General features: G+C 50.7%; 1 protein-coding gene across 1 annotated transcript in view; it reads right to left on the minus strand.

The window, feature by feature from the left end:
- Positions 1–14,733, minus strand: part of TLL2 (tolloid like 2) — a 130,140-nt gene extending 115,407 nt beyond the window's left edge. Inside the window, exon 1 of the mRNA XM_056120778.1 lies at positions 14,529–14,733. Within this exon, the coding sequence (XP_055976753.1) occupies positions 14,529–14,733 (205 nt within the window). The remainder of the gene's footprint in view (positions 1–14,528) is intronic.
- Between the last annotated feature and the right edge of the window lie 5,201 nt (positions 14,734–19,934).

Raw genomic sequence — 19,934 nt, forward strand, 5'->3', positions numbered from 1 at the left:
TATGCAACCACAATAGTTTTTTTGTTTATTCTCAGGACCATGAACTTTGAAACCATGAACCTAAATTTCAGGACTCTGCATTCAGGCGCATTTGCAGAGCAGAAGGGGAGAGGTTCAGGCCCGCTGAGGACGCAGGAGAGGAAGCAGGGCAAGGTGTGGACCGTACCTCGTGGATCTGTGGGTCAAGAGTAGGCACTGTTTAGCATGGGCTACTCCTGTCTCCAGTACTTCCCGCTGTCCCAGCCCAGGGACACAGCCTTCAACCGGGACAGAAAACTCAATGACTCAAGCATATGGCGGAAGGGAGCAGGAAGTTGATAATGGTTTCATTGGATTGAACTGATATTTGCAAGCTTTAAAGACTTCAAAAAAACCCCAACTAATTTGATGGGGCTGGACAGATAGTACAGTAGGTAGGACACTTGCCTTGCATGCAGCTGACCTGGGTTCGATCCCCAGCATCTCATATGGTCCCCTGAGCACTGCCATGAGTAATTTCTGAGTACAGAGTCAGGAGTAACCCCCAAACATCATCAGATGTGACCCAAAAAAAAAAAACAAACAAAAAGTTTGAATTGTGTGAGTTTTGAAAGTCAAAAGTAATATTCTTATTTACAATATGATGAAACTGAGGTCCCAGAAGGTTTAATGGTCTCCAAAATGTCCATCTCAAAACCAGGCCTTTAAACCAGAGCTCTTCCATGACATGGTGGTACAAATATGACACCCACGTATAACCTCATTCTGCTCTACCCCAGGATGGTACCCCTAAAGATAATGGTCCTCCTGTCCCTTAAATTTGGACATGGTCTACAAATAATCCATCCCAATCTAGGACTGCAGAGGGTGGGCACTAAGTGATAAAAATGCACATGAGCTGGGACCATGTTTGACATCTGTGACGTAGATCATGCTGGCAACATTCACAGCCTACCACCCACTGGTTCCAGCGAAGGGTGTTCTATCCAAAGCCACTTCCAGCCTGGATTTAGGCATCTGAGTTGTACATGGCAAACTCACAGGACCTCAGAATTCAGAGGATGCTTCACAGTAAAGGTCAGTCAGGACCTAGGAGAGCGCCAGCACCACTAGGCACCACAGAGCCAGGCAGATTCCTCCTCAAGGTCACACCTCCCCCTGCCTGGGCTGTCCTCATTTCATTTACAAATAAATAAGTTAGCTGGCACCACCTTGCTCGAAGCAAATAATGGCTCCTCAGCTATCTCACAATATTGAGCATCAATGCCTTTCAGAGGCTTGCTGCAGCTTGCTGCTCAAGTAGAAATCACTCGGCCTACGAAATACGTTCTCAGGGCCAGAGAGATAGTGCAGGGTTTAAGGTACTTAATGTAATACCTGGCACCACACATGATCCCTGAGCACTGCTAGGAGCCTGGAGTAATCCCTGAGCACAGAACCAGGAGAAAGCTCCCTGAACACAGCCGGGTATCATCCCCATCCCACTCCCAGCCCCTGAAAAAAAGAGAGGAAACGGAATACCTGCTCAGCTAATTTCCTGGGGAAAAAGAAAGATTACCCAGCAGATTGCACAAGCAGATGGGCCATATTTGAAAGGCTATTGAAGTTTTATAGTTCCGTCAGAGATGATGTGCCAATCCAATTCTGCTGCCAATGTTCCTTTGGGCACGGGGAGGTGAGTTCTTGAATCCACAGGAAAGAGCCATGCTCAGACTGCCGTATCTGACATCAGCAGGGGGAGCAGTGGCCACAGAGAGGCCTAACACTGGTCACTTACAGATGGATGCTGTGAAGATACTGTCTCCATCCTTGTAATGGATGATGTGTGGCAAGGTCTGAGTTATGATTAATGTCATTCTATTTTATTTGTGGGGGGCCCTCAAGCAGTGCTTGGGGGGATGCTGGGGCCACTCCTAGAGATCCCAGTTGGCCTAGAATTGCTGAGAGGGGCCCCAAGATTTACTGAGCACCGCTTGAGAGCTATGCCCATCTGCCCCCCCCCAAATTAGAAATATGCAGAGAAAACTATAGGAAGAAAAAAACAAGGGAAAAAAGACAAGAAAACAATCACCTTGAGGATAGAAATTCTGAAAAGTTTTATTCTTTACCCTCTATATTGTGTAAGTGTTATTCAGTAGATACGTATTATCTGTGTAATTGAGGAAACTATTTTTATATGAAAAGCAATATTTTCCTATCCATCTCAAGGCACCCAATGTTGCCGAATGACCTCCTCAGGTTTCCTCTATGACTCCTGGCATTATATATGGCATATAAGATCCCCATATATACACGTGCACGTACCCTCTCACACATGTTCACACCTTCCACACATGTGTGCATGCCATCTCACACATGTATACACCCATGCGCATACCCCACACAGAGGTGCACAACTCCTTCACACATGTGCACCCCCCACATGCACACTCCTCCACACATGTGCACATGCCACCACACACATAAACACACATGTGCACACATACGTGTGCACATGCCATCTCACACATGTATACATACATGTGCGCCCACACACATGTGTACAGCGCTCTCACAGATATGCACATACCCCTACACATATACACACAAGTCAGCTCTCACCCCTTTCTTTCTCTCCATTCCTGAGTCCTGAGCCAGCATCTTGGTCTCAGGTTTCCAGCCCTTGAATTCCCAGTGGGCCTCCTGCTTTCAGCTTCTGCAGACCCTAAGCACTGCATGCCTTTTGCTCAAAAGCCAACATGAGTTCCGCTTTTCTGAGGATCAGAATCCCTGGAGCAAGCCTCTCCTGATCTTAGGGAGAAAACTCTGTAAATCAAACCAGAGCAGAGCCCTGGTTGACATGCCTCGCTTGATTGACATGCTCTGCTCTACTCTAAATGCTGTCCCCAAATCCCCTCCATCCTTCCCACATTGCTCAGGGCTGCCCTTCCTTGAAGTCTGACCATGACTGCTAGCTTTTCTGAATCACCCTGGGGCCTCGTTTGTTGTTTTTCACCCTGCATATACTGGCTGGCACCCACCATGTGCGGGGTACCATTCTGGGCACTAGTTTCCACCACCTTGGAGCCCACCACCCCCTGGCAGGGAAGGGGAGGAGGTCCAGAATCAGTGAGATGGGGCTTGCCAAAGGCTCTCATCCCAGGTGCAATGGGAATCACTGGTTATCCAAAGTGGATCTGAATTTCCATAGTGAGACAAGAGTTTCAAAAAGATGCTTTCCTGCCATGTGGAAAACAGACCAGGGGAGATGGAAGGGGAGCAGCATGGTGACAGGAGCCGTCCAGGGTAACAACGGTGGGGCGTTGACCCAAGGGTGACAGCGAAGACAGAGGAAGCGGAGGGTTAACTCCAGAGAGAAAACCGGTGACACTTGAGTTGTACTTCATGGGGTCGAGGTGTGGGAGGGCCAGGCAAGACAATTCCTGGGTTTCTGATTAAGGTCCAGGAGGGACTATGGTCCCTCCTGGTATCTTCAGCCAGAGGGATCACCACAGACTCTGAGTCCAGGCAGAGACGATGTTGGGAGACAAATGCCTGCCCAGCTGGCAGGAGAACTGACTCGGCATGGTTAAAAAGGAGTTAAGGAGGAAGGTAGCTGGTCCCTGTGGGAAACCGGCTCAGGCAGGACTCGCCGCCACGCAAGGCCAGTAGCGCAGGTGGGAGGAAGGGGAGGAGGCGCGTGGAAATTGCAGGATGAGCTGAGAGATAAGTGGCCCAGCTGGCGGAGCCGGCAAAGACTCGGGCTGAACATCAACACTCAAGTGCTCATGCGGGCGAGCCTGAGAATATTTATTGGTAATTGACAGAAGTGGTTACAGGGTGGCGTGATCACAGGTCTGTAACCAATCAGTAGGAAAGCTCAGTTCCTGTTGCTATGTTTGCATCTAGGCAGCACAGTATCACACGCGGACTAAGGGGCTACCATGAGAAACCTGCTAAAAAGCATTCGGGTTATCTGTCATCCGTTCCCGGCTTCATGGATGAGAGCGAGCGAGCGGTGGAGCAATAAATTATCACTTGCCACATGCTCTGAAATCCTAAGACAACTCTTTGCAGCCCTGAGAGGCAGAGATAAGCATGCACACACTGCCAAAAGATCGTCAGAAATAGGGAAATTTTGAAATGGAGAATAATAGCGGGAGTAACAAGAATAGTCATAACAATAATGGCAAGGAGACGAGCTAACAATGAATGCCTTAATAATGCTGGCTAATGACTTCACGTTTATTACTTCATCTAATCCTCAAACGAACTTATTTACAGGTTTCAATATTGCTCCCTTTTCCCAAACGAGGATACTGGAGGGTCCGAGAGGTGGAGAAATGTCGTTGAAGGGCCGCAGGGAGCCAGGGCAGAAGCTGGCTCCTCTCCACGGCTGCCTGGAACTCACAACTCACTCCTCTGGGACACTGCACAGCTTCTGTGCCATCGCCTGGGCTGTTGGTTTCACAGAGCCTCCTGGGGGGAACACTGGCGATGGGAGGCCAGAGTTCTGGGGTTCCTACCTAAGGACAGAGAAGGGGTGGGGGAGAGGGTGGGCTCTGGCGTTCTGGGGAACATGGGCTTGAGCATAATCGAAAATGGGGGAGCCTGGGGGTGCCTGTGCACTGTGTGTAGAGGGAGCAGGAGACAGGAGTGGTTCTGGGGCGAACAAGAGCTCTATCCCACACTTCCCAGTACTGTGTCCCACGCAGATGCTAGCCCAGTCTCTCCCCCTCTGCAAGCACTCAGACCAAGGCCTGCAATACCCCAGGGATGATTGGAGCAGCACCCTACCTCCTGACTGATGGGAAGACCAGAAGAAAAGAGCTTTACAAATCAGGTCTGTGGTCCAAAGCTCTGAGTCTGTAATCTGCGAGGATGACCATGACTATTCTTCCTCCTGGAGTGACAGTGCAGCAGGTAGGGCACTTGTCTTGCACACAGCCAACACAGGCTCAATCCCTGGCATCCCACATGGTTCCCCAAGCATTGCCAGTACTGGTCCCTGAACACAGAGCCAGGACTAAACCCTGAGAACTACGAGGTATGGCCCCCACACCAGAAGGAATAAAAGAAGAACACAGTGAGCCTTAAGAAGGCCAAGGTTTGGAGAGAATGGAATTACAGCCTCTATTTGGAGGGCTGAATCAGCCTCTCTCCCCCCCCCCCCCACCCTCCACCCAGCACAGACAGATGCAACCCTACCCAGACTCTGCTATTTGGAGATTGCAGCCAAGGGAAAGGGGCAGGGCAGGGGGGATGGAACCCCTCACACTCCTGGGCCACAGGCAGGCTTCTCGGCTGTGGCACCTGAGACGTGTTGGCTGCTCTGCAGGGCTTGGAACCTTCGTCCCCCAGGGTCCAACCTCAGAGAGCCTGAGAGAACCATGGCAGATTTTGGAGTTGAGACCAACATAGGCATGTTGGACATAGAGAAGTGACTGGCCTCAGCATCGGGAGAAAACTTACAACTCTGAAAACATTGTCTGGCTTCAGGTGTTCAGAGGCGTGGCTGTCTATCATGTGAAAACCAGGCTGAATTTTTTTTTTTCTTTTTGATTTACACCGAGTGATGCACAAGGGTTACTCCTTACTCATGCACTCAGGAATTACTCCTGGAGGTGCTTGGGGAACCATCTGGGATGCTGGGAATCAAACCCGGGTCAACTGCATGTAAAGCAAATGCCCTACCCACTGTGCTATCGTTCCAGCCCCACCAGGCTGAATTTCTATGGGATAAGAAGGAACGCTATAATGGCCACTGGATGGCTACCACACTCCAGGCACCAGTCTAAGTGCTCTCTCTACCAGTTCCCTGATGCCTCATGAACCCATGTGAGAGAGGAGGAAACGGGAGATTCTGACAGGGAAAGTAGGAAGCTCAGGGCCCTGTTCAGTGCCAGGGTCAGGATCTGAACCCCAGAAATCTGCCTCTACAGTTTGCTTGCTCAACCCCCCAGATCTCTTTCTCTCTCTCCCCCAACCGCCTCAATTTGGGGCCACACCTGGCAATGCTCAGGGCTCAATCCTGGCTGTGTTCAGGATCACTCCTGGTGGGACTATGGGGACCATATATGCACCAGGTCTCAAGCCAGGGTCTGCCACAGGCAAGGCAAGGGCAGATAACCCATATCTCATTTCATAGAAATGGAAAGTGAGGCTGTTCAAACAGTTAAATTGCATCCACATACATTTTGCATAGGACAGGTTACTGCAGAACCACTGAATGATAGCAACATTTCACACTGTTTGCTGGGCACTGGAGCACTTTCCTGTCGCCACAAGCATGCACCCAAGAAGTCTCTATCCAACATGTTCCACAGACAGGGGAATTAAGAGTTTCAGGCTGAGTGGCTGAGGGACAAATTGGGAAGAAGCTGCCTGACTCTGAAGTCTGAAACAGCAGGACGCGGATGCCATGGGCTGCACATATGAGAAATGAACGGTCCAGCTCTGTCTAGAGAAGGTGCTGACAACGAGACTTCCTGGAGGCACACTGGACTCCCACAGAAAGAACTTTGTGGCAGAGACCATGCCCAGGTCTAGGTGGGCCACTCCAAGACAGGACTGAGGTCTGGGTGGTGCCCAAATCCCCAGCACACACTGTCAAGTGTCCTGTGGATCCGGATCTACTGCAGACCACTACCCACCCTCCCTCTACCATCCCTGTGGCAGACGGCATGAAGGGACACTCCCCTCAAATATATGTCACCCCCTGGAAGAACAAAGAAAACTCCAGGTTGCTTCACCAATCTCCGACTTGGGGACCTTCGTGGCATGACATCAGAGTCATTTTCTGTCTGAAGAACTGAGCTCTGTCTCCAGAGCAGAGAGGATGTGGGAGAACATGGAAGGAGCAGGGAGTGGGGCAGTGGGTCATTTGTCCACATGCAAGAACTGGTTCAACTGCTGGACCACTCCCAGGGCTGGGCCGAAGGTCAGTGAGTGGTGGTCCGACTATCATCGGGCCCTTGGAACATCTTCTTCCCAAAAAGACCCGAGGTGCTCCTGGTTCTATCTCTCCCTCAGCATCCGTCCACCCCAGTGATCCCCAGTGTTGGGGCCTCCGCCTTCCCATTGGCATTTGACTGCCACACTTTCTCTGCCAACTTGACTGAGCTGAGGCTGCAGGAGCAAAGACATGACATTTCTCCTCTCAGTTCTAACCCTGGACCAGCCCCATCTTTGCTTTTATTGACGAAGCATATTCGAGTAAGCCACCATGTTCACAATGCTCACGCTTGGCTCTCTTTTGAGAACCCGTCTAAGGGTCCTGACAGGGTCTGACTTTAAGAATCAGTATATTGCATGAAATGATCTGTTAATTTTTCACAAACGCCCAAGATCCTCTGCAGCATTTCAACAAAGGAGTTTAAGAAGTGCAAGTGAGAGCTGCTGGGTGCTCTAGTCGAGGTCGAGGCTCTTGTATCACTCAGAAGAGGGCCAGCTCTGTATCATTTCAGCTTGGGAGCAGCTCTGGAAAATGAACATGAGTTGTTCGAGTGAAGAAATGGTGGCTCAGAGAGGGTAAGTGATTTGTTCAAGGTGCCAAAGTCTTGGGCCAGGGAGATATTACAGGAGGTAAGGAATGATTACCTATCTTAGCACAGAGCCAGGAGTAGGTCCTGAGCATTGCTAGGTGTGGTACAAACTCCATTCCCGATGCCGACTGGTTCAGCCCTTTTGGAAAACAGTATGGACCATTCTCAAGAAATTAGAAATTGAGCTCCCATTTGACCCAGCAATACCACTCCTGGGAATATATCCCGGAGAGGCAAAAACGTATAGTCGAAGTGACATCTGCACTTGTTTGTTCATTGCAGCACTCTTTACAATAGCCAGAATCTGGAAAAAACCTGAGTGCCCAAGAACAGATGACTGGTTAAAGAAACTTTGGTACATCTACACAATGGAGTACTATGTATCTGTTAGAAAAGATGAAGTCATGAATTTTACATGTAAGTGGTACTACATGGAAAGTATCATGCTAAGTGAAATGAGTCAGAAAGAGAGGTATAGACATAAAAAGAGTGGATTCATCTGGGGGACATAAAGTAACAAAATAGGAGATTAATACCCAAGAATAGCTGAGATCAGTACCAGAAGGATTACTCCATGGCTTAGAGGCCAACTGGGCACTCTAGAGGAAAGGGCAGCTCAGAGAAGGGAGCACCAAATAAAGGGTGTTTGGAGGATCCTCCCAGGATGGGAGATGCATGTTGAAAAGTAGACTATGGACCAAACATGATTGCCACTCATTGCCTCTTTTGCAGACCACAACACCCAAAAGGAGAGAGAGAACAAAAGGGAATGCCCTGCCACAGAGGCAGGGTGGGATTGGGGGTTGGGCGTGGGAGGGATACTGGGATCCATGGTGGTGGGAAATGGGCACTGGTGGAGGGATGGGTACTTGATCATCGTATAATCGAAACCCAAGCACAAAAATTTGTAAATCTACAACTGTACCTCATAGTGTTTCACTAATAAAAATTTAAAAAAAAACTCCATTCCCAACCCCCTAAAACAAAAAGGTCACAAAGATTTATGTAGATGAGTTGATTTGGAGCTTTATTTTTCCTTTTCTATCATGGTAACATGTTTACAAGAGAGCAAATACCATATTATTCCTACCGCCAACGTGCTAATATCCTTCTACCTAAGGCCTACCGTCACTCCACAATGAAGCTGGCAAGCTGATTTTGAAGGGAGATCTCTCATGCCTCAAAGCCTGCTATCCTATCCACTCCCTACCCCACCCCAGAACACTGCAGGGATGAAAGGCTGGTGAGGCAGATGGACAGGTGCTGCGTCTGCCTGAAGAAACAGAGTAGATGAGCATTTCCTTTCCAGACAGCCCTGAAATGCTTCGTCTCCATTCAATTACCACCTGCCCATCAGAAGGACTAGGAAGGAGAAATGAGAAGGAGGGGGTGAAGGTGCTAGCTGCTTTTCCTTGGATGTGGGGCTGATTTGGGGGTTTCCCAGTTTTGGACAACCTGGCAGGCTACTGAATGTAACCTGCCCACACGGCAGAGTCTGGCAAACTCCCCGTGGCGTACCCAATATGCCAAATACCAGTAACAATCATGGGTCTCATTCTCCTAAAGAGCCTTGAATATAGCACTTTCTTAAAAATCTCAGGGCTAGGATGAAGGAGTCATTACTGGGGCCTGCTCGAGGCAATCGACGAATAACAGGTTGGTCGTGATGTCGTCGTCGTGATGTGGGGCTGATTTGGGGGTTTCCCAGTGCTCCATGGGACAGCTGTATCTGGGCAGGTCCGGAGAACAGCTGTAACTACCGTGAAGCCAAAAGTCAAAGCCCAGGAGGTCAGGGAGCTTTGCCCACCTGAGCCTCCAGTCTACACCCAGTAGTTGGCCCATGGCAGATACCCATAAGTGCTTACTGGATGAGTTAGTGGGATTTGGATGCTGTGTGGGTTGGGGCCACGGCTGGAGGAAACCCAAGGTGACGGTTAGCCTGGAGAATGAGGCTGATTTCACCTATACCCCTGCTTCTTTTTCTGTTTTGTTTTTTTAGGCTATGCCCAGCAGTACTCAGGAGCTACTCCTAGCAGTGCTCAGGGGACCATGTAGAGATGGGGATCAACTCTGGGCCTCCTGCCTTGCACTCTGCCATTGGTGGTGGAAAGTTGATACTGGTGGTGGGGATGGTGTAGGAACAATGTATGCCTGACTCTTTATTATTAACAGTGTCATAAGACCATAATGCCTAAATAAGATTCTTTAAACTAAAATTTAAAAATAAATATAAGACAAAACAAACCAGCAAACAAGCACGCACTTGGTTCACTGAGATATCTCTCTGGCCTACAAGGGTGCCTGCTTTGTACTTGGTCAGCCTAGCATCACGTAAGGCCCCCCAAGCACCACCTGGGCAGAGCTATAAGTAGGCCCTGAGCACTGCTGAGTGTGGCTTAACCTCCCCCTCCCCAATGAACAAGCGTACACTCAGATCACTGAGTTCTCCCTCTGGCTCTCTCTACACCCTCACTTCTTAAACTCTGGATCCTGGCCTGAGATGGAGTATCAAGCCAAATAAGGGAATCTTGAAAAATCAGGCAACAATCAAAGTTTTCTGCATGCACAATGACCAAAAATTAATACGAAATGAACCACATCATGAATCTAAGGTGTTTCCGCAGGCTCTCGTCCATGCTGTGTTTCTCAGGGAAGAAGACATATTTCCAGGGAAAAGGAGAAAACAGACTGGTATGGGGGCCACAACCTTTCCCAGAGCACACAGTGGGACAACACTGAGTAGGGAGCAGGGTCCGCAGACGTGTGTCTGCCCTCCATGGCAGCACAGGTGCCTGGACCAGCAAGCACAGAGTGGACAGTTCCATCCACCCCTTTGTGGTTCCCTTGCTCTGGCTGGGAAACGGTCCCAGAATCCCCAGAGCCAGCTGGCCTGCATGTGCAGGTGTGGGGTAACGGTGCAGGGAGGTCCGTGCTGCGGCAGCAGGTGAGGTTTCCCCACACTGGTCACAGCAGTAGCCTCCAGCCCCTGGCTCTTCTCACAGTGGGACTGAACACTCACCTGCAGAGAAGTGCGAGCAGCAGGGCTTGGATCTGGGAGAGTCCAGAACCGTGCTGGCACCGACCCTCTAGAGCTGCTGAGGAAAGGGCACAAAGGGCAACACGGCTTACACGTGGTTTCCATGCCTCACATGTGCCTGGACCCCTCATGTACTATCTGGGGTTGTGCAGCTGTGAGGCACCACACATGGTCCTCTCCCTCCGGACATGTGAGTGAACAAGCCTCCCGATGACCCAGTCCTGCTTGCAGGGTCACGCCTGGCCCAGAAATCTTCCTAGCAGAGGCTCAGATACAGTGGCACCAGGTAACCACCTTCCCACACTCCTGAAAACACTGACATAATAAAACAGTGGTTTTATACTATCAAGTTTTGAGGTGGGGGGAAATTCCACACAGCATAGAAGTGGGGAAGGCACACACAGGGAGAGACAGCTGCCTGTGGAAAAGGGTGGCAGCTCCTGTTCTCTGGGCAGGCAATTCTGGGAGACTCCAGGGAAGTTCTTTGGAGGTTCTGTGGGGAAAAAACCCAGAGACTAAAGTGGTGACCGCAATTCTTCTTTGTTCCTTCTTCTCTGCCTCATTTTCCCTCTTCCTCACTCAGCTCTTGGGTATCACCTCCCAAACAAACCATCTCCACAGGTCCTTACCAAAAGCCCAGACCCCTCCCAGCCCCAGGACTCCATCGTCACTGAGGCTCATAGCCGATAGGACAAGCAGTTCTGGTCCAATACTCTCATTCTACAGATAGGAGGCAGAGGCATGGAGTAGTGACGTTACTTCTTCAACATCACACAGAGAAGAAAAGGATGCAGGGCAGGCTAAGGACTCAGGTCTTCGGCTTCTGGATTCAGTCAAGGACTGCTGGTGAGGGGCAAGTAAGCAGGAAAGCCCCTGGCCTTTGCCAAGGCTGCTGTCAGAGGCACGGCAGTTGGCAGTTGGGAGGATGTCTACAATGCACAGTAGCAAAACACAAAACCACAGAGCTGTGGATTGCCAGCAGAGACCACAGCAGGAAGCTCCATGGACCTCTCATCTCTCAGATTCATTCCCATTCCACTGTCCTCTGATTTAAAGAGCATCCCCGGGGTGGCATAGCTGAAAGGACTGGAACACAGCCTGTGCATGCAAGAGACCCAGGTTTGTTCCCTGGCCTGTCTGGTGATCCTCTGAGCACCACCAGGTGTGGCCTCAGAACAAATAGAAACCAGAAAAACAAAAAAGGGGGGAAAGCATCCCCCTTTACACCACCAAATTGACTGTTCATACATGTAAATGTTACAGCTGAAGGCTTGCTTTGGAAGATCTGTCGGAAGCTGCTCTTTCAATGAGGTCCTAGGAATTGTTTACATCAAGTGCCCAACTTGGTGTCAGACACGATTCTAAGCACGTGCATCTTTCTGGATTTTACAAATGAAGAAACTAAGACTGAGAAATTAAGTGACTTACCCCTGCACTGCTTATAACCACGGCATAAATCATACCATTTGGAACTGGCACAAATGGTTTAAACAGCGGGAAGGCGAGCAACGGTGAAGCTACAAATGCTCGAGCACTCATCAGGTTGGTCGGCCTCAGAGAGTGTGACCTTCTGAGCAAAGGTCACAGACCCAAAGCACAGGAGATGAGAAGGTCAGGGCACAGAGTCCAAGGCCAGCGAGATGTGAGCAGATACACGGGAAGGTGGCTGGTGCGGGCCAACCACCTGCTCTCTGGTCTACAACAGTCCCTCCCAGAGGCTCAGAGGGCACGAGAGGAGGGGGCTTGTCCATGGCAACAGTGTCCCTGAGAGAGGCCGGGCGCAGGTCCAAGACTCTCTCAGTGCCCTTTGTGTCTGCTGCAGAGGACAGACCCGAGCCCAAGAAGTGCCAGTTGGCAGGTGTTTGAGGTCTGACGCCAGAGGCAGATTCTCGGAGGGCTCGGGTACAGGGGTGGGGAGTGAGGATTTGATTATCTCCTATAGTTCGCCTCACTATGTAACCAGGAAACAGTTTCCACACCCCATTCGTTGCTGAGTCTCTGCAGCGGGGGTGAGCTGTGTGTGCTCCTTCTAGAAGACTGTTGTGTGGTTCAAGGAATGGCAGACGGAGTTACCTTGCCCCAGGTCGCCCTTGCTACCGCCCTCTTCTGGCCAATCTTAGCATCAGCATAAGGGAGGAGTGAGGGTGTGGGGAAGGTCACGGGAGTGGGGAGATACTCCAGGACTGCTCAGAAGGATGCCAGGAGCAGGCAGGAAACACCCGGCACATTCCATCCTCTGCCTTCCAGCCCTGCACCTGCACTCCCAGGGAAGACTCACTGAACACCCCAGAGACCCAGCATTCTCTTCACAGGGAGCACCAGGCGCAGGGCAGGCCAGCGGGTCTCCAGGTTACTGGGTGAGTCTGAGTGACATGTAGCCCCGTGCCTCTTTCACTCGTCACCCAGAAAACTGGAGGTGCTTGAGGGATTCTTGGGGTGGCGGCAGGGGGAGGGGGTTGTCACACCTAGCTCCTGCGTGCACCACAACAACTTGAGAAATGACAACAAATCGTTCACATCCCCAGTCCGGGTCCTAGCCACTCCCGTATCATTGTCTCCCTCCCTCGGGGCCCCCCCCCGGCTCATGGTAATGTTCTAAGACCTGCCAGTCCAGGTGATGGTGGAGCTACTACCTTAGCCCCCACCCCATTTTCCTGCTTTGATGTCCATCTTTGCAGAGCAAGGCCACCACTGCAACGATGCTGCTGGAAGACCTCTTCCAGCAGCGTCCCCTGAGCTGGGTCCCGCGGGCAGTTCAGCCAGGGCTGCTGGCTGCTCTCCTGGGGCCAGCTACTCTCGCTCGCCACCCCCACCCCCAGGAACCCCACAAGGATGCACACGATTACGGTGCTCTGGAGAACCCTCCTCAAGGTGCGATCAACCTGCATCAGGATCCCTTCTCAGACCCTCCTGGTACTTCCTGCAGATTCCACCCACTTCTCATGGGTGCACAGCCTCGAGAGTCACAGTAGAAACCCCTAAGGGCTATTTCCATGAGCTCCTATGTGGCAGTGGTTTCAGGGATCATCTCTGCTCCCACTAGCACCTGTTTCCAATGTAGAATGGAGGGGACAGTCTCTCCCTGGAGCTTTAGGGCGCAAGGGTCGCTGCCCCCTCCCCACCTCCCCGCGCGTGCACTCACCCACACCTGGCCTCGCGGGAGGGACGAGGGTCTCCGGCTCGAGTGCATCTAGGGGTGTTAGAGCTAGACACCGCCCCCCCTTGGGAAACACCCCAGGGCCTGAGTTTCACCTCCCCACTGTCCCAGCTGGACCACCCTCAGCTCTGTGCCTTCCCTGGTCGTGCTCGGGACTCTCGTGCCGCAGACGCCCCCACCTTTGCCAACTCGGAAGCAGTTCCCGAGAGCCTTGAGTGGGTGAGCGCGTGCCAGAGCAGAGGGACACAGCTCCCCCGCGGTGTCTCGGGGCGCAGCTCCCACCTGCCGGCTTCCATCTCCGCCCAGGCAGCACCCACCCGGTACGGAGCGCGCCAAGGGTGCCCCGGGGACGCTGGCGGCCACTGGGTATTGGCCACGCTCCCTTGGTGACCCCCGTGTTCCCCACTCGCCCGCTGGGGAGTTTCGTGCATGTGTGTTCCTTACCGGGACACCGCGGGAAACTTTGCGCGGAACTTAGAAGCGCGCCAGGACCGGAGCCCGCGCGTCCCATCCGAGAGACTGGGAACAGGCGCCCCGGGGCCCGGCTGCCACCGAACTGTCAGGCGACCCCGAGCGGGTCGCGGACGCCGGAGCACCCTCTTAGCCGCCGGTCCCCCAGTCCCCCGCGAGAGCCGCCGGCCCGCGCGGCCAGGACGTCCAGGGCGCAGCGGAACGGTCCGCAGGGGCATTGTCTGCGCGGGGAGCCGGGGGGCTCCCGGGGCCGCGGGGTGGAAGGGGAACCCGCCCCGCAGCCAGCGCTGCGGGCTCGCCCACCTCCTCATTTGCATTTCAAAGGCAAACTTCTGCGGGACTGGCCCGCGGCGGCACCTACCGGCTTTGCACGGGTCGTGGTACGGCTCCAGCTGCTGCTCCGCGCCCTCCTCGCCTCCCCGCGCCGAGTCGTCCGCGGCAGCCAGGTCCGAGCGCGACCCGAGGAGCCCGGCGTGCTGGGGCAGCGGCAGCGGCGGCAGCAGCAGCAGCAGCAGCAGCAGCAGCCGCCCGGGCACCAGGGCCCCGAGCGCAGCCGCCGGGGGCATGGTGATGAGGGGCCGGCGGAGAGCGAGGGACCTGCGGGGACCGAGAGCTCGGCTCGGGCGCGGCGGCGGGCACCGGGTCGGCGCGGCTCGGCGGCGCTTACGCGCGGCTGCCGGACATGACTCGAGCCCGCGGCGAGCAGAGCGCGGCGCCCCCCGTCCGCGTCGGGGCGCCCCGAAAGCCGCCGCTCGGAGCTACTTGCCGGGCGGCCGAGGCTGCGGCGGCGGCTGCGACTGTGGCGGGGGCTGGAGCCGTGGCCGCTCCGCCCCTCTCCGCCCGGGCTGGACCACACGGCCCTCGCCAGGGGCCCCGGACAGCCAATCACTCGGGCGCCCGCGGCCAGGCCCCTCCTCCTCCTCCCGGTACCTCCGCAACTTCAGAGGAAGGGGAGCGCGGTGCGGCATCGGGAGCCCGAGTCCGCGGGTTCGCGGGTCCCGCGCGTCCGCCGCGACCGCCCGGGGCGCCCCGTGCCTCTCGCCTCCGCGATCCCCGCGCCTCGGGAACGCCGCTCCTGGGGACCCGAGGCGGCTTTCCGCCTGGCTTGTCTCCGAACTCACTTCACAACTCCTCGAGGCACACGTGGGCACAGGCGGGTGGTGGCCACTAGAGCTCCGAAGGCAGCACCTGGCCTCAAGTGTGCCAGTGTGCCCTGTCCACCGCCTTCCGGGCCACCCTGTCCTTTGGGAGGTAAAGTCTAAGATGCTCCCTGCGAGCAGAAAGACTCAACATCAGTACCAACTATTTGTGTAAAATCACAACGTTTTACCATCCACGTTTCATGACATAATGGAAACAACCAGTTTCTGGAGTCTAGTTATCTTTTGCCCATTAAAAACACATGCCCACCGGCGGAGATAAGAGGTAACAGCACGTGTATTGCATGCTGCTGTGGCCACGATAGTGTGGTTCAGATCCCCAATAATAGTCCCAATTCGCGAACCGCCTATGGTACCCCCATCATCTCCAGGCTGGCCTCTGAGAGATCTATGAGCACCTTTGGGTGGACAAGAACCCCACATATTCACACCATTTTGGAAAATAAGATATTTGAAAACCACTTCTATGCTGTATCTTAAATGGTAAGCTGTTAGAACTGAGCTATTTTGATTTATTGGCACAAAATATAACCATTAGATGTTTCGACGGTATTTCATGTAAGCAAAATTGTCCCAATAAGTAAAACATACCGCAGTGTATAAAGATTACTGGGATCACACCTGGCAGAATCTTTTCTTAAACTACAAGCAGAAAAACTGACTTCATACAGGTTCACTCTTTTACAGAAAAAATAATCAAGGACCTCAGAGCTGGGCTTCAGAGGGCTCAGTTTCTTGCATTATCCTCACTTGTCTTCTATATTAACTACAAAAATAAGTCCACCAAATCACAGAGGTTTACACATCAACTGCAAGGGTCCACGGATGCTAGTTTGTCTTGGACCTTAGAAATACATGTTGATCCGACTTTGTTATTTTCATCATGGGCACAGACATGGGGTCAGTTGGGCATGTTGTGACTAGAAACTGACGTTTGGGAAGAAGGAATGGGGGGTGGGGTGGGGAATAATGGATACCACCAAATGGCATGGAAGGCCAAGTGGCCATTAAACAGGCAACAGGCGTAGAAGGGGGCTGAATGGAATTTTGGTCTGAAAGCTGGAAGGAGTCAAACCCAACGCCACAGTCCACACAGTCAACATCTAAAAGATCTAACAAACTTCTGTGACACTCCAGGTCTCCAGACGGCAGTAGGCAAAGCACCAACTGGCTTCCTCATTAGGAGGGAATTTTCCCAGAAAGCAGACATAACAGGCACCCTCTAGTACAAGCACCAGTGCAGTGAGTTTATTGCCTCTAATTCCTCACTGATGAGTAGATGCCAAATCTCACCAACACTCTGGCCAAATATCCCGCAGGCAGCGATGCTTCTGGATGACAATTTATTAGTTATAATTGTTAGGCTATGAAGTAACAAATAACAATTAGATTATCTGGATAGGAGAAAAGGAAAAACTGAATATGAGTCATAGTTTTTTCTCTTCTATGGTTCCTGATTATTGTTTTGTCACACCTGCCAGTGCTCAGGGGTGACTCCTGGTGGTGCTCAAGAATCATGTAGTGCCAGGGATCAAACCAGGGCATCACACATGCACATCCTTGGCTCTTGGAGCTCTCAGGCATTACTTTTTTTGTTTGCTTTTTGGGTCACACCCAGCGATGCACAGGGGTTACTCCTGGCTCTGCACTCAGGAATTACTCCTGGTGGTGCTCAGGGGACCATATGGATGCTGGGAATTGAACCCGGGTCAGCTGTGTGCAAGGCAAACACCCTACCCGCTGTGCTATCACTCCAGTCCCTCAGGCATTACTTTTACAAGTTACACTGAAATCTGGTTCTAAACAAAATCTTGGAGGGGGGTGGCTTCCAAGCAGTACTCAGGAGTCCTAGGGACTTCTATTCATGATTCTCAGCCAACAGAACTGATGAGTCAATGCAAAGACCTGGCCCATGCATGAGGTGAGATTACCCAGTCCTTGAGGGGCCTCAGGACATACCCATCAGTGGTTTTGCCACCCCAGGGCTGCATCTAGAGATACTCAGACCATGTGCTTCCAGTGACTAACCTGGATCTGCCACAAGCAAGGCGAGAGCCTCAACCCTGCAATATTTCTCCATCCCCCGATTCCAAATACTTTGAAAAATTAATTTTTCTAAGGAACTTCGATACATTGTTTTGGGAATATAAATTAGTACAGCCTCAATGGAAATTGAGGTGGAAATTTAAAAATAGGAATGGGTAAGAGCAGAATGGGGGACATGGATGACGCTGAACCAGTGGTGGAGGGAAACAGACACTGGTGGAGGGTGAGGTGATGGAATGATTCATACAAGAAACCCATTAACACTACTGTAAGTCACGGTGCCTCAAATGAAGATAAAATACAAAATCCAGCAAATATCACTCAGGCATTTATCTGAAAACAGTCATAAGAATACAAATTCTAAAGGATATTTGCACCCATATTTAAAGTAGCATGTTCACAATAGCAGATTCATGGAATCAACCTAAATGCCCACTGAAAATGAGTTGATAATAAAGTCGCTCTAGTATAGTTAATGGAAAACTATTTTGGAGTCAAATACAAAGAATTGTTAAATGTAATAAGAAAATGCGTGTAACTTAGAATACGAATGACAACATCAAATAAGCTCCCCCAACCTCTAGACTTAGTGAAAACTAAAGAGGTACGGGGTACGGGGTCTTTTAGATGGTAAGATGGCACATGAACTTTGGTGTGGGGAGCATCTGACAGTGCATACACAAAGGTGTATCATTATATTCCTAACATTTTATAGTATTGTCAATGATTATTGACATACATATGTATGCATCACCCATGAAAAAAACTACAGGTAGATTTTAAAAGGACTTTAGGACCAAAATAAATAATAACGCTGAACTTGGATCCATTTTTGGATGCACATCTTGGATTTCTCCACTATTGCTCACACTCCTATGAAAACACTGAAGTGAATACAAGCTATCCCCTATTTTCAGTCTGGTTTGTTCTCTATCAACTAATCCTCTCTGTGCTCCTCTACCCAGAGGCCAGGTTGTCTTGCAATTCTCAAGCATCTGCCATTTGTCCTCAGGACTAACTCCAACCAGGCCACATTCTCCTCATACTGTTTCTGAATGTTTCTCTGAACTCAGGGTTGTCCATCTAGCTGTCTATCTGACATAGGAAGGTTTGTTGAACAACTCCTTTCCAACTTTGGCTCTTGTCACCTCCATCTCTTGTTGTACCAAACACCGCCCAGCCATGCTAACAGGGCCTTACTGTTTCACCTGTCTGGCATAGTTGGTACATAGTCTGTATCCATATGCCAGTTTGTTAAGAGCACCCGCTAAATTCATGACCTTAACTATTCATGTGTGTCCTACCCACCTTGTCTAGAACCTGCAACAGATCCCTCTGGTCAACTCCAACTTTGGAACCACCTTACATTTCTTACGTGTCTTTCCTGAAGTCTAAGTCTCTGAATGTTAGGAGTCACTTAAAAACAAACAAACAAAAAAAACCTTGACGCTGACCAGTTATAAAAGATTTACATAACCACCTTCATTTTTAAAACTGCAAACTTTTATCACCTAAGGATGCAAAATTTTGGTGCCAGAGAAATGAACCATGAGACAGAAATGCATACTTTGCATGCAGGCAGTCCAGGATCAATCTACAGTACCAAACAGTCCCTAAGCACTGCCAGGAGTGACCCACAAGCAGAGCTGTGAGTAGCTTTTGAGCACTACCAAGCACATACATCACCTCCCAAAAACATCATGCAAAACTTTGAGCATTCTAAATATATATGGAAATTACATCACCATGGACTCCATGGTAAATCCAGGCTATCCTCCTTTCTAATATTAAACTGTAAGCAAATATTTAAAAAGTACTCACTTGAAAATTCAAAAGCTGTGTAACGGATTCATCTATAACCCTAATTTTCCAATGAAACAAAGTGTTCACTCAAGAGGTTAAGTCCTCCAAATTTATAACAAAAGTAACTATTTGGCTAACAGGAACTGTTTGAGTATCACTGTTGATTGAATCAATATACTCAGTAGAAAATAACCAAGGAGGTTGAGAACTGGAAATAAAAAAGTACAAATTGGAGGAAATCTGATTCTGTCACACCATAATAAAAGTCTTAGGGATGTGTCTCTGATTGAGTACATGCAGCAAGTTCAATCTCCATGGCCCCATTACTACCCAGCTATCATTGGCACTGCTTTGTGATTTCTGGTACAAGAGTGAGACCACCAGGAGCAGGTGCTGAAAGGAGGTGAAGTGACATGCGTGATAACCTACCATTAACTGTTTTGTAAACTATTGCACCTAAAAGGTGGGGGTAAAAGTAGGAGGATGGAAACTGGGACACTGGTTGAGAGATTGGTGTTCGAACATTGTATGCCTGAAATTCAGTCATGAATTAACTTTGTAACTCTGTACTTCAGTGGTACAAACAAAAATTAAAAAAATAATTGTAAGAAAAGAGACCAAGTGTGTGAGTACCAGGTATCATTAGAACAAAAGCAATGGGGGGGGGGGGGGGGTAGCAACATTAAAAATCCACAAGTTGTTAAAAAAAAAAGTCCCTTCTACTGTACAAAAAGCTAATTTTTATTGTAACATCTACA

Source organism: Sorex fumeus, unplaced genomic scaffold (genome assembly GCF_029834395.1).
Source record: "Sorex fumeus unplaced genomic scaffold, SorFum_2.1 ptg000043l, whole genome shotgun sequence".
Taxonomy (NCBI): Eukaryota; Metazoa; Chordata; class Mammalia; order Eulipotyphla; family Soricidae; genus Sorex; species Sorex fumeus.